At 35.3% G+C, this 15,840-nt stretch overlaps 1 protein-coding gene across 3 annotated transcripts in view; it reads right to left on the bottom strand.

Annotated features, from left to right (window-relative positions):
* Positions 1-15,840, bottom strand: part of CPEB2 (cytoplasmic polyadenylation element binding protein 2) — a 54,613-nt gene that overhangs the window by 14,603 nt on the left and 24,170 nt on the right. For 2 of the 3 annotated variants that reach the window (XM_080639120.1, XM_080639119.1), the window contains 3 exons: positions 15,359-15,409; positions 4,791-4,961; positions 3,082-3,171 (listed from right to left, as the gene is read on the bottom strand). In XM_080639120.1, the coding sequence (XP_080495246.1) occupies positions 3,082-3,171; positions 4,791-4,961; positions 15,359-15,409 (312 nt within the window). The remainder of the gene's footprint in view (positions 1-3,081; positions 3,172-4,790; positions 4,962-15,358; positions 15,410-15,840) is intronic. The other variant, XM_080639121.1, reaches the window with a different exon arrangement.

Raw genomic sequence — 15,840 nt, 5'->3', positions numbered from 1 at the left:
TGCATTTCCTGCCCACACAATGCCACATCTTAAATCAGAAAGAAACAGTGTAAACTGCAGGTTAATAAAGATATTAGATCTACATTTGATGGGAATAATTCATATTTGGGAAATTCACAGAACTTTTTATCTATTCCTCTTTAAAGAGATCTCATCACCATATTAAATTTTGCAAATATAAATTTTTCACTTTTTCACTTTGATGGAGAATTAACTCCAAAATACACTTGAAGTGAAAAAATGCAGGCTGACACAACTGTAATGTAGCTATCAGCTGAGGCACTTTTGAGTAGGGAGGAAGCAGGATTCACTTCAAGATGCAACCACCTATATCCATATTCCTGTAGTGACTGTGTTTAGACTCATAGTGTTGTTCAGAGCCAGTTAATGTAGTCCGTGGTGACCAAGTGGGACATGGAGGTGTCTAGCACCATTTATCCTCTACAGTACTTTGCCTAACCATCAGGTGGTGCTCCAGAATGGTGTGGGGCTTCAATAGGTAGGTGCCGCGCTACACTTGTGAGACCTATATAAATCTTTTAGATATCCTTGGTTTGGCTTAATGTGCTTATGTTACAGTGACCTGAATAGCCCTTTATACTTCACTGACTGTATTGGCCAGACTCCCACTGATTGAAGGAAGCTTAGACACTAATTCACACATGAAGACACCTCCAGTTACTTGCCTGAATCCAGAGTTCAATCCTACCCAGTGTGATCAAATAAGATGGTAAGAAGTTAAACAGAACTGGTATAGACCTGGGGTTTTGCTTCTTGAACTAGAAACAGAATATTTTCAACATCATTTTTTCCGTCAGTTCTAAATTAGCAGTTAAGAATCTTGAATAAATGAAGCTACTGCACAATTGCTGTGATAGATGGCAAAAGAAACATACAATTAGAAAAGGCTGGGGATGCTGCTCTGTCTAAATCAGATTATCCTCTGTTTGATATAGACTATAAATAGTACAGAGCACACAAACAACTGGGCACATTTTTAAAGGCCTTCTTTGGATTTGCACATCCTCATGGCACCATTTCTTTGAGAGCTTCATTATTATAAGAAGCAGCCCTCACCTCAGCAAGTTGCTTTGGACGTGTGTATTGTTTCATAAATAAGTATGTTTGCCAACTACGTAATAGCAGGAATTCTGATAAACAGTGGCAAGCCAGAAAGGAAGGAATTCTCCATTACAGTTGGCAGATCACTTACAGACTTTGTACTTGATCTCAACGGAATAATTTATTTTCTGCTTCAGAACAGAGTTTCCTTGTGAGATTAGTGTCAAGTTTTTTAAATTCCTGTTTTCTTTGGGCCTAATTTTGTGGTGAACCAACACAAAAATGTAATTAGTTAAGAACAAGCAGTTGGTGTTTCTCAGGAGGCAACCAGCCTTGATGCATCAGGATGCGTTTTGCACTTCTTAAAGCAAGGAAATATTTATTTTGAACTTGGCCTTCCCTCAGGACTTTCTGTAAGCAGGGAGCCTGGAAGGAACCACAGCCTGGAAAACTGAGCAGGCTGTATCTCTTCACCCAGAGAAGACCATTATGTAAATAAGTCCAGAACTGGATAATTATGTCTTTGGAAAGCAATACCATGTCAAATCTCTAATGATACTGAACAAAAATATATACACTGAATTGACTCTATGCAGAGGAACAAATTAGAAACTGGAGATTAAAATTAGGAAAAAACCCCCCAAAATCCTCCTTAGGCTAATATAGTATGTATTTATAACTTGCTAATTACTGATCAATCTCAAAGCTTTCTTTTTATTTAGCCCATCTTTAGCAGTTTCCAACATCTTATTAAATATATGTATACATGGTTCTTGCCTGTACATGCAAGTAATACTTAAGAAAGACAAATTTAAGAAACTTGTCTACAAAATAATCATGGGCCATATATGAAAAAAACAGCTATAAGCACAGTAACATTCAGCAGTTAACAGTAAGCTATGTTTCCAGTATATCTACAGAGACCTACACTACATTTTAAATGGGTTACATTACCCATTTAGGCTACACAAGACAATATTGAATAATGTAGTAAACTGAAAATTAGAATAAAGTTTTAAGATTGAAGAACAATAAGTGCTATTAAATTTCAAATAAAGATCAGTTAGTCATGGGAGATCAACTTAACACCTAATTCACAAGTGTTTCTTGAATTAGATCAACAGAAGAAGTTTTTCTATCTGTGTTCTCTGCTTTAAGAAGCTCTGCTTACAGTGCAGATTTTGTTTTGCTTTGTTTTTTTACTGTGGTAATTATAACTATTGCAACTAGATCAAAAAGCTTTATCAAATGAGGAAGTCTTGAAATATACCCTTAAGATGTTCAGATGCTGAGACAGATCTCCTTGGAAATGAATGCCAGAATCCATTACTTTGATTTAATAATATATTACATCTTCCCTCTTCCATATATTCTTCACAACCTCTGCAAGATGCATCTTCCTCAAAGAATTCCTCAAGACTTTCTCTTAGTAATTATGGAGATGCACACCTTAGCATAATCAAGTTTATCTTTACAGTGCTTTGTGCATTCAAAAATCTAACAGCAACACTAGAAATAGTTCAAAAATCAGTATTTAGCCATTTATGAAAAAATTGTTAGTGCTTCAAATGAAGTTCCCATCCTAAAACTGAAATAAACATATAACACTGTTTATCTTGATGAGATCCCCAAATGCATCCTTTCTAAATGCTGTTTATAACTTCCTATGAAAATTTGTATCCAAGATTTAGTCTTAACAATCTGACCAAATTTCAGTTTTGGAAACTGCATAGAAATTAAAATACAGAATTTAGGATTAATGACACATGAACTATATAATGCTGATCTGATTTAAGGAAAATCAGAATTTATTACTCCAGTGCTAAACCAGGCACAGTGCTAGAACAACTCTCAGGTTTTAGCCTTGGTATGTAGAGGAACCATATCTGAACATGCATTGAAACTGCAGAATTAACTAATTACAGGGATTGTAAATTATACCCTTTGGAAAAAGATGAGGCAGTTTCCCAGAGTAAGATTTGCACTCAGTGACAGGTCAAAACATTCCAGCTCTCTTACCTTTTGGTGGAAAATAGGATTTGCTTTCTGCTTTGTGAGGCCAGTCTACTACCAAAGGCCCAAATCGTCTGAAGCTAGCAGTGATTTCATCTAAAAACAGATACAAAAGTTGCAATTAAAATAAATGTGAAAAGGTACTATCAGGCAAAGATTGACACTTAATGGAAAAAAAGGAACACAATTTCTAACTTAAATGAACAAAACAAACTACAAGACATACTGCATAAATATTAATGCTTCGGAAGTTATTTCTGGTGATTTTAAGCTTATGTTTATTTCTTATCGCTTACTAACAGGAATATTTCAGAAACATATGGAAAATTAAAGGCTGTGGTGAAAACTGATGTGGTGGTACTTTAAATTCAGAATCTGGTTTGAATGCAATCAAAACAACTTACTGTTTAATGATGTACAGTGTAGGTGGATACTCATATAGTAAGTACCACCACAATTAGCACACTAGCAGTTTTCAGCAGATACCATGCACAGATCAAGCACAGAAATTTAAAACTGCCTATTTAGAGATGCTTCTAGATAAACATTAATCCTTCTGTTGCAAGACCTATTATGCCCCTTGCATAACTTTGTGAGGTCCTTCTATCCCAGCCTCTCTTTCCTGCCATTGACTGTAAGAACCTTGGCCATGAGGAAAAAACATTAAATCACCCTGAACTCCACAAGAGCAGTAACTCATCAAAAACAGATACACACCATTTCTTTCAGTCCCATCTTGCAATCAGCATATAAACAGAGAGGACAGAAATAAAATTTATTTCTATGTGCCTTTGTTTAGCATGTGTATTAAAGGGAACAGTGCATATCTGAATTAGAAGCTAAAATGCATCAAAAAAAGCTGAAGTATAATTAAAATAAATCCCTCAGTACACTGTAGTGGAGCATCACAATGAAGATGGTCTTTTCCAACGTAATTGAGTCTATTATTCTATAAAACCAAAGAGATGGTCTTTCCATGTCTGAAAGTTAATTAACCACAATCACCTTATTTGGCTTGCAAGGTACTCTAGGATTACAGTGTAAAGGGACTTGTCCTTTGTAAAGGGACTTCTGTTTACATTACAAAGCTAGCATGCAACTTATATTTATCTGCACAGGAGAAACCTCATATTAAATGGCACGATTACTTCAAATCAGCACTACTGTAGAAAGCAAGTCCTACTGCATCACGTAACAATGTGTTTCTGTAGTACATTCTATGTTCAATGCATCACAGTGCTCTGCCACTTGACCTTCCTCTGCCTTAGATTCTCTATTTATGAATAGGAATATTAACTTTTCTAAACCATTCCTGAGATCCTCAGGTAATAGTAAAACAGAATTTGAAATTCAGTTAAGAACAGAAGTTTTCTATGAATCAAGCAGGCACAGATAGAGGAAATTACGAAGGGCTCAGATGTATTTGAAAGGAATATGCAAGGTAAGCAGGAGCACAAATTCCAGGCACCACATGCAACTCTACAGTCTGCAAGTGCAGAACCAGGGACAACTGAGTCATCTCAAAACCAGAACAGATGGATGACATCAGATGATATCAAGCTCAACAGATCTATCAACTCTCAAAAATATATATAGTTGTAGCCTATTGCACCACGTTATTTTGTTTGGTGGATTGTTTCTATTTTATTTATATTTTTCAACATCTCTCTCCCTGCCCTTCCAAACTTAGTTTGCTTAGTTTTCAGGCAGCTCACCTTCATCTATGTCTGGTGGAAGACCTCCAACAAACACCTTCCGAGAAAAACGCTCAATTCGTTCTCCATTCTGATGAGCTGAATAGCAGGTGGGTGAATTCAACACTCCAACTTGGTCACTGTGACCATCGTCCAGCAAACCATCATCTATTGGGAAGAGGGAAGAACGGCCTTCAAAAGAAAAGATAATAATAGACATTAACATAGTTTGTGGCAGTACATGGTTATGCAATTTTATAGAATGGGGGAGTAGCAGTTTGGAAAGTAAAAATGAAAATATCAAGATGTTAGAAAAGTACACATTAGTTTAAAGAAAAATTAATAAAATCAAAAATGTATTAAACTTAAAAAAAGAAATTCCTGATTGCAAGCCGACATTGCTGTAAGCATAATACTTCACACTACATTCTGCTGCACCCAGTAGGAAAGTAATAGTTTGTTTTTAAATAAAGGGTCTTATTTAGGAAGAGATCATATTAAGGGTCACTTAAGTGAGTTTCATTAGCCTGCCTCTGGTTTAGCTTCAAGCTGAATTGATAACTTCCATCACCTAAATGACTACTGCATGTCTAAAAATCTTACATTTTTATTGAATAGAGGGAAGCAAGAAAAACAGGTACAGAGTAAGTAGTTTTCTCTTTTAAAAGGTATTTGATGCATGTTTAACAGGCCTGTTTTCTCTTTTAAAAGGTATCTGATACTGGTAACATAAGAACAGAATTAATTTCTAAGAAAGCAAAAAAGAATTCTAATAAAGGTGCAAAATGCAACACTTGAAAGGTAAGTCACAGGACCAATTCATCTCTCTCGCTCTTGAATTTACCACAGTTTTGGAGAGAAGCCTTATAGTGGCTCCTAACTTGTAATAATCTGCATTAAGAGTACAGCTACCCTGAAAAACTAGAGTAAAACCTTAAAAGTTCATAGGATGGCTTTGTAAATGCAAACTGGTCAAAATAGATGTATAGACGGTGGGGGAAGTGAAACCATGATATTTCCCCCCTATTTAATATTTACAGATTTTAGAAAATGCCAAAATGAAACTACTTGGAAGGCCATGATATCCATCTTAGCTTATTCAATCTTTCACTGCTTTAGATTAACAACATAAAGATTAATGAGAATTTTAAATTCGGAAGTCAGTCTCTGAACTGCAAAAAGCCCCCAAAACACACTTCAGTGAAGCAAAATAAATACCCCATATCACCACTGTTTCTGAAGAGCCGTAGTTCCTGTTTCTCACTCAATTTTGAAAATAAGTATTAATTCAATTGCTTTCCTAAAAACAATTACTCAAACAAAACCAAAAAACAACCTGGCACACTTCTGGGAAGCAAGTTTATTTTCCATCTCAAATAGCCAACTTCTTCCAGATTCACTCACTGCGAATCTATATGCAGAAGCAGTAGGTTCCAGACACATGCATGAAGAATAATGATGCCTAATAAAATGAAGTCCAGTAACACTGGAACCATCTGACATTAAAAGTGCTGCAGTACTTTAGCTGTGAGCCATACTGCAGCTTCTAACTTTTATCCCGTTTCAGGGGAATACTACCAGGAAAGCCGCATAGAAACACCTGCAGACACTATGCTGATCAGCTAGGGTGAGAACAGTATAAAACCCATTCACTCTCCAGAAGAGAATTAAGTGCTTAAAGACAAGGCTAGAGAACAGACAGCAAACATCATGGCCAATGACCTATGTTGTGGTGATGCCTAATGACCCTGATTTGATATCTAAATCCATAAAAAAATAAACAGTACATCAAAAATACCAAATGAAAATGCAAGACGGTAGAGAACAACTGAACACAATAAACTATAGTGAGAATCACAAAATAAAAGAAGTAACATGGGACTATAACACAGACTATAATTAGTACAGTGGCATTTCACATTTATGTCTTAAGTAGGCATCGATGGAGAGGAGTACAGCAAATGCAGAAAGCTGTAGCAGGCTCCTCCTTTCCATTAAGAATGGTGACAGACCATGTCATATTTAGACATACAAGAAGCAAAATCATGCTATGAAGACTGAGGCAGCTGAGTAATGCAGACATGAGTTTCAGTTATGAAGACTAGCAAGAATGATCAGATCTTAAAGATGCATATGAAGAAGTGGTAAGATTTTGTTACGCAATCACAAAAGTGAGATATAATTAATATCTGAAATACTGATGTGAATGATGGAGAAGATTGAGCTGTTATCATAGTGACAGTGAAAGAAAAACGTGGCTAAAGGAAGAAATAAGACTCAAATTGGGGGAACTCACAGGAAAATGTGCAAGTGTAATGTTTAAGAATTTTCACTAATATATAAGTTATTCTTAACACCTTAAATCTAAGCCCACTGTAATTTAGCTGGGTTATCTTTATAAAAAGCATAGATCTGCTCTTTACATCTACAAGTCTCTACACTGAAGGAAAAAAAGATGTTTCAGTGACTTAAAAATATGCCAATTTTAATAAACTTATTGGCATTAGAATATTGCCACAAAAGCATTTAAGTGTGGTTTGGTTTTTCTTTTTTCCCCCTCTTAGTTTTTGTTCTGTGTGGTTAAGAAGGCAATTCATACTTAAGGAAGGTGTCTCTTTGGACCACGAAAATTAAGTTTTTCTGTTTCTTTAAAAGTACTGCTTAGGACAACTCAAACTTAAAATATGCAGAAGTATATAAGGGGTAAAGAGAAAAGAGTAATCACTCAGAATAATTCATTTTTTCCCCTCAGACCAATGTCAAAATCTAAGAACAATGAGAGTCTAAGGTTGTCTTCCCAGTACAAATTAAATGATCAGAACATGTTCTGAAGCAATACCAGAGAGATCAATCTTACTTTAATGTGGGCAATGGTTTGCCAAAAGCACTGTAGCTCCTCAGAGAGCTAAGATGACATAAAGGACAATAGATTAACACATTTAGAGTAACATGCTCCATATGACTCCTTAATACTCTTTTCTCCCTCCTCTTTACTTTTAAACGTCTCTTAGATGAAGAGAGCAAAAAAGGTTATTTGCTAGGGTTTCACATTTTCCCAGTGACTGTGAATTGAAAAGATAAGCCTTTTCAAACACTTGTTCCTTTTTGTTTTATGATAGTGAAAAGAAATAAGCAGAATCTGTCAGGAATCATCAAAACACCACTACATACATTGACCATGATCTAGATAATCATTCCTGTCTAGGGCTACCAAGCAATCAGTTACAAACCAATGCAGAGATCAAGAAAGAATAAAGTTATGTATATGTTGTGCATGAACTGGAAGCTATTAAAGATCTTGATGGGTTTGCTTCACACTTTACATCTTTGTAACAACCACAGGTCACATTCTCATACAATTACATCAGCATGGTCAGTGAGCATATAATGGCTAATACTATGAAAATCTGTTCACTGTTTCTAACAGTTGTCTACTAGATTTCTTGCTTAGTTTATAAAAGGCTTTAAAGTTTTTACTCTGTACTCTGTAACTGCAATAGAAGCAAAAGAAAATTAGTTTGAACAACTAGCAAACAGTATATTTTTAAAGGGGGCAATGGCTGCAAGCAGTAGCCATTAGCATGAACTGAATTATGATTAGAGTTACAGTGATTTAACCAATTAAGGGATCTGTAATTCAAGCTCTAAAGAGGGATCAATGATCATAGCAGCCCAGACTGCACCCCTCCTTCCCTCACACCCTCCACCTTCCCTAAACTAAGACAACATGCAGATAAGCGTTTATAATCAATCTGGATTAATCGTAATAATCAGTAACATCTCAATCAGAATTAATTGTACTGTAACAAGCAGAAGTGAATTACCTCGTCTTCGCCCATAACTCCTCGCTGCATGCAAACAAAGGACAAATTGTAAAATGTCAAATAACTGTATCATGCCCACATATTAAAATACAAAGAACTATGTGGGTAAGTGTTAAAATCTGCATTGGTACTTGCTACTGATAACTGTAGATGAGAATACATTGAACTAAAGTCTCACTTAAATACCATACTGTTTTACTACTACACTGATGTTAGTACCAGCTGGAAGGAATATACTTTAAAATATTCCAATGTGTTTTTATACTTGATCTTAACTTCACGTTAACTATGGATCTGTAAGTTATAACAACTTTGTAATTCATCCTCACAAATACTATTTATATCTTACACAAGTGTGTAAATGACACAGAGGGTAATGAAATTGTAAAAAGGAAAATATTACTTTAAAAAGCATGTAGCAAGCATTAAATTAATAATCACAGAAACATCCTGGTCCATGGAACAGTCTGTACAGTCCTTTACAGTGACAATACAAATGCTATAAGCCGTGACCTTCCTTTTTCATGAAAAGATCTAGGAGAAAATTAACCGCAAGGTTTTGTTTGAAACAAAGGGCTCCTTGTGGCAGCAAACAAAATCAGGGCACAAGTCACAAGAAATACCACTGTATCAAAAACACTGCACAAAGGCAAAGCAACCATTTCTGACAGACTGCAAGTAAATCCAAGATTTTCCTAACTTTTGAGTTTTGTAAGATTCTGAAAGAGATCATGCTTATAGCTACAGTTCAGAAGAAGATACTGATTGCTTTTCTGCCTGAAGGTTAGGAAACTATAAATAGGCAGATTACTAATACAAAAACTATTAAGCTGTGTGTAATTTCTTATTACATTTCCACAAAGTATTCTCTATTCCTGTTTCACAGACTTTGTATCCAAGAAACATTAATCTTTACAGCTTTGCGGTTAACCATCAAAATAGAAAATATTACTATAAACCATAATGTTATAGCAAAATTATGAACAAAGATTGCTGTGTCTTGGCATTATTGTTCTGATTTTACTAGGACTCCATAGATAAATCCCTCCCAAAAACTACCTGTGGTTCTGGGACATGGAAATACACACAGCCTCAATATGTTCAGTGATTCACAAATGTCACCCACGGCTCTGTTCTCATATTTTAGAAGTTTTCAGTAAGTACACTGGTTTTTTGTTATCTTGATCCCTTCCTACTAGTAATTCAGTGGATTGCTTACAGAGTTCTGAAAATCTCTTTTTTTCCTCCCTTAAAACTGTTATTTATTTACACAAGTCATCATATCCCTACACAACTTGCATTGAATTCACTTGCAGATTTGTCTTCTTTCATTTGTAAGAATTACTATTGATGAGAACAGTCTTTTGGTTTTTTTCAGATCCTCCAAATTTCTACTAGCAAAGCAAATCAGAAAAGCCCACTTTCTGAAAGAGACCTGGGTATCTAACCAAGTGGAAACATGTACATTCAAATTTCCCACATCAAAACACAACCCACAGAACATAGTGTGTTCTGTGTGATTCCTTTTCTCATTAGTTGCACAGAAAGACTACTGCTGTGCTTCAGGCTTGTTTTCCTCTGAAGTCAGGCACTCACAAGACATGCAGTTCTAGGTCAGTGTTGCAGCATGCACGAATCTTTTCCGTCTCTTGGCTAAAGTGACTCCTACATAGCATTAGCAGTAGCATCACTAAGCCCTCATCTAACCCCCGTATGCTTTTTTTCCTTCCACAAATAAACCTGGAGTAACCAGGGAAAATTCAAGTGCATCACATCCATAGCAATGACTGCAATGCAATGTTCTTCCTCAAAGAGTAATACACAAATGCATCTTCTGGCACAAGCCATTTTTCTTCTGCCCACAAAACCAGCTCAGCTATTTTCTTACATTTTCATAGTTAAGACAAGCTGATATGCATGAAAGTATTTTGTTACAGAACACCCAAACTGTTTTTCTTTGTGCATTTAAAAATAAACTATGGTATTTTTAAGAAGAAACACGAAAGGGTTATTAAAATCCTAACCCTTCCCCCCACTCCAATTAATCCTGAAAGTGCAGTTGCTGCAGTATTTTATATATATAGAAATTGTAGCATTGTACGAAAGTTAATGTGTGTATTCTTTGCTTCAGCAAAACAAAGAAATTGGAGAAAATAGGAAAATATCTGTACTTGATGTCATGTTATTTACTCTACTTGTACGGCTAACCCCCTTCCCTGATATTTGTCTATCTTGTCCAATTAGACTGCAAACTAGCTTAGGCATTTTCTGCCATTCAGTGTCTAGAAAAATGAGAATGAATAATGCCATTCTTTGATAATCTGTAGGCACTGCTGCAATAAATGTGATCACTAACATCAAAATGAATGGTTTTGCAAAACTCGTTATGTTTTCCTATTTATATCCAGACTTTAAGACCACAGTCGTTATATTATAGGTAAGTTGTTTTAACAACAGCAAGTATAAAGTCTTACTGTTACTAAAAATATGACGTTAAAGGAAACATATCCCATCTTCATAGAACTTAAGTATTTTAATTTCTCCACATTACATGTATATAAACGCTCTTTCAAAGGCCAGATACTACTTGTGGAAACAGTTTCACTGAATGAAAATTAACTGTAAGCAATGAAATAACTATTTCTGAAGATATTAATACAGAAATGCTTCTCATTGAATCTAAAGTAATGTGCACGTTTTACACCTTTCAGAGTACATATGCTTACAGAGCATATGTTCTGTATAAATATACATGTTCTATATATTTAATTATAGGTTTAGCTATACATGTAATTAATATATATATTTAATATACATATCTCATAATTAGGGCATTTTTCGATAAATAATAGCAGGTGAGATGGCCCTCTGGGGAGGGCCAAACACTGTAGGCAAATAATTCATTCACAACATAAAAAAAAAAGGAGAGAGAAAACTTCTTCCTTCCTGAATGTGTTTAAAAAATAAGTCATACAGTAATATTTTTTGTATCTTAGTCTGTAAAGCTGGACATCTTAATTAGCCTCAAACTCTAAAAGTTTTCAAAAGAGTGAGGAAGTACAAGAGATACACTTTTGTTCTAGAAAATATAGATTAAGCAACACTCACAAAAAGTATAATGATGCCCAATAAAAATGAAGTCAACGTAACACTGAAACCATCCTACATTGACATTCTTTTACAGTTAAGGCCTTCTGTTTCTATTAGTATGGAACCCTGAAGGCTTAAACTCGTCAAAAGAATCAATACCCCCCTTTCTGCAATTTAAATCTGCTCAGAAATAGAAATGAGACAGAAGTAAATACACTTTTTGTGCGTGCTTAACATCAAGCCAATATAACTTCGTGTGAGCAATGATGTCACACAGATAGTAAATATATAATTTCTACTTTATTCAGACGTGTTTCAAATACGTACATATTTAAATAATTGAACTGAATGGACTGAGCTAAATTAAAAATAGAATGTTTTGTAACAGGAAGAACTGCTAGGCAAGCTTCTTGAACTTACGAGTGAACTATGAATTTTATGATAGAAAGTCAGATAAAATACTATTTGTAATCAACATTCAAGATTAAATGATCAGATGTTGACAGTGAAGCAACGAAGCCTTTTTCATTAATACTTATTTGGCATTTCAAGAAATCCATAAACAATTATGGAAATAATTTCCCAAGAGTATAGACTAAAGGAGGTAGGTACCTAACTCCCATTTATTCTATTGGATTTTGGTGCCTAAATTCTATTAAGATTTCTTTAGAAATCACATCTTTATAGATTTTACGGCTGAAAGAGATTGTTATCACCTTTCAAGTTTGGCATGCCTAACAGACCACAGCAACTCATTTAGCAATTCCAGAATAAGAAGTTTAGTAACTTCTGTTTGAAATAAACCACTTTATTTTCCAAAGCACACCCAGCCATACCATCTTTGAGATGGAAAGTCTAACACTCCCTTGCTAAACTAATCAAATGGTGAATTATGATTTCAATAACCATTAAAAAAATTCAATGCATTAATACAATAAAAGGAGAGGAACCCTATAATGGAGAAAAAGCAACCTACACCCCAACAAATTGGACTCTTGCATTATTATTTCCTACAGAAAGGTTCGCTCTAGGTCAACAAAGATGTACTCAGGTAAAGTATCTTTTTTGACTTTTTTGAGAGGTAAGAGTCATTAAAAATGTACTGCTTTTCTTTTACAGTTTGAGCTGAAACAGATGTATAATTATCAGATATGTAATTTATTAAAACACATAAATCAGCTTTTTTTGTCCATTTCTTTAAATAATGAAAACTGTAAATACTAATATTAGGTATCAGTTCAGTAAGTACACTTTAAATGAGCTGGAAAAGAGCTATCATTTAAGAAGAGGAAAAACTAGCTAAAAATAAATTTTATCTAGAAGTGTTTAGTCTTAAAAGGGTTGAGGAATTCCAGCGTGGCTCATGACAAAACCTTACTGGGATACAGAGACACCAGTCCACTAAAATTAAGCAAACTAAAATGCAGTGAGGGTCATGATCTAGTGTTAAGTATTACTGCACACAAAGATGGGCCCACCAGGATCATTAAAATCATTGGTGCTTTTCTTTTGCAAAGGTCTGATGTTCCTGTTCCTCCTTGTAGCGACTACAACTTTTAGTGAGAAACCAAGGGACAAATGTGAGCCTCTGGATTACCAGCTCTCCCCTTCCCTGCTCCTCCCTCCAAGGCACTAATTACAGTAATACAGGGAAATGTTAGTTTGAATGCACTTAAGCAGAGAAGGAAACTGAAGTCGATAACTTCAGCAGCAAGTGTTAAATTCTCATTATGGTAATTCTCATTACTGCACATTTGGAGGAAGCCCCTCAGTTCTTGCTAAGAAAGGGAGGTCATACAGAGTCTGAGCAGCTGGAGCTTCCAGAAGCTGTTCCCAGCGCTCCTGTTCTTGAGCTGTAGAGAGCTGCAGTTCAGATGCTCCAGCTTGAGATAGCTCTGAACAGTGTATGTGATTGAACTGGACTGCACTGACGAGTTTATCAGCTCTCCAGGTATATGGTAGAGAACGTACGTGTCTAAGCCAAGGCTCTGAATCAAACTACACAGGACACACCTACAAATTAGGTGCTGCAGCACTTGTTTCAGACACTCAAATTGTTATTTTTATCTCACCTATTGAAGGTTGGATATAATACTGCAGCTTTTAAAAAGGGCAGCAGTCACATTAAGGGCTAACTTCCAAACTACAATAGAACCCCCATCAGCATTAATAACAAGATATTCTGCAGTGCATGTACTAGCTCTGTAGTAAGGTTTTCAGGATAGACTGGTGCCACTGAGATACATTTTTCCCCATGTCTGTGATAATAACAAACCCCTGTTTTCCTACCTATTCCATAGAGTAGCAATGCTTCCTACATGCTCTTTTAACACATAAATATATAAAAAGAAAAGCTCACCATTTTAGGTATTAAATGAATTAAAATTATGAATTTCATGCACTGGAATATTTCAGTTGCTTGTAAGATTGTTTAACTTCTATTACCTTCCCAACTAACACTTTATTATAAATTGGCAGATAACAATAATTGCACATATACCACCTGAAGAAAACAGCTTGCAGAATAGGTTGCAGTTAAATACAGAAAGTTAAATGTTCTAAAAATCAAGCATGTTGATATTGAATGTACAGGAATGAGGATTATGGCCTGCATGGGCTAAACGCTAATTTTATTTCAATAGTTAAATAGCAAGTTTCAAATTTCAAGATACCCCATTATCTTAAAAGAACTATTCAATACTAAAGGACCTAATTCTTTAAATGCCTGTTGTGCAGTATTTTCCTTTACTGGGTTTAAAGTTAAACCTGAATTTCTTTAAAGCTTTTTTACTGTTACACAAGGGAAATTAGATATTTATGTTTTATGCCCATTTGCATAAGTGTAAATGGCTGTGCAGAAGGGTAAAACAATTTAAAAAAGCCCTGTAGAATCACAGACCTAAAATAACTATTCTGACTGTATTTTTCCAATAATTAGGTCTTTTCTGGTAATGTTTAGACCCATCAAGACAATGACAAAAGTGTACTTGCTTCCTGTACAACAGCTTCCATGTTTTCTAATCTAGAGAAGTTGTGGTATTATAGCCACAATTTTTCCCAATGTAGAAAAAACATTTGTGTGCAACCCCCTGATTTATTATTGACTTAGATGGATTAACAAGCTCTGCTTCCTTCTTTAGCCTCGAACAAAGGCTAAAGTTCATGCCTTCACTAAGTAGCAGATGTTCATGAAGTTTGACCTACTGGGAGAGGAACATGAACGTGAACTCTAACTTCAGCATATTTCGCAGTTAGAAACATACTTGACAAAGCCAGCTCCAGAAAACCCAACAAAAATAAAATGTTATTTTACGTAAGCGTAAAAGAAATTATCTAGTTTACCCTTTTTTTTTTGTTACACAAGATAGAAAACCATGTGTTTCTGGCCTCCTTATAGCAGATCTTTGGAGAACATACCACTGGTTTGCTTGAGAACAAAAAAGAATAGAGCAGCGTTACAAGCATTTCAGGTTTCAAATAAGCTAGATATAATGAAAGGCTGTTGCAAGATTAGCTCTTGCCATTCGACTCTGAAAAATGGCAACTGTCCCATAGGTGTTGAAGACTAGAGACAAGTAATTCAGTAACAGAATATAACAGCATGATTTTATACCAACATGTCAGATTTAAGCTAAGCTAGAGATAATTAGAAACTGTTATAAGATTAGCACTTACCATTTAACATGAGAAGATTGTCAGTCCCTGGATGTGGGTAACTCAAGCGACCTTAAAAGAAAACAAAAACCAAAGAGCAAAAAAACAAATGCAGAGGTTTTAGCTGTTATAATAGAAAAAATAATGAAAAAAAAATCACTGCTTAGAATTTAAATATAAACTCTATTTCCAGTTTGCCTAAGGGAAGTAAAGAGCTAATATTTAACTCCAAGCACATTAACCAACAATACCCTTGACCCAAGTTAAAGCTGACAAGAACAGACTTCTTAACCTTAATTCTCTGGTCATAAGATCTGCAGTGTGCTTTGGGATCAGCTCCAACAGGATAAAGCCACTTTTTGTTTCATGACACCCAGAAATAGTGCTGACTGCTTTAGTCTTCTCTTTCATAGCGACTGTGAATAACTGTACTATGCACATTGCTTAACAGAGTGGCATTTCTACAGTTTACTGCTTCTCTACTGAATCGATTTAAGGAAAAT

Source organism: Psittacula echo (assembly GCF_963264785.1).
Source record: "Psittacula echo genome assembly, chromosome: 1".
Classification (NCBI taxonomy): domain Eukaryota; kingdom Metazoa; phylum Chordata; class Aves; order Psittaciformes; family Psittacidae; genus Psittacula; species Psittacula echo.
Note: the sequence above shows the minus strand (reverse complement) of the source record. Positions and strands in the feature narration are given on the sequence as shown.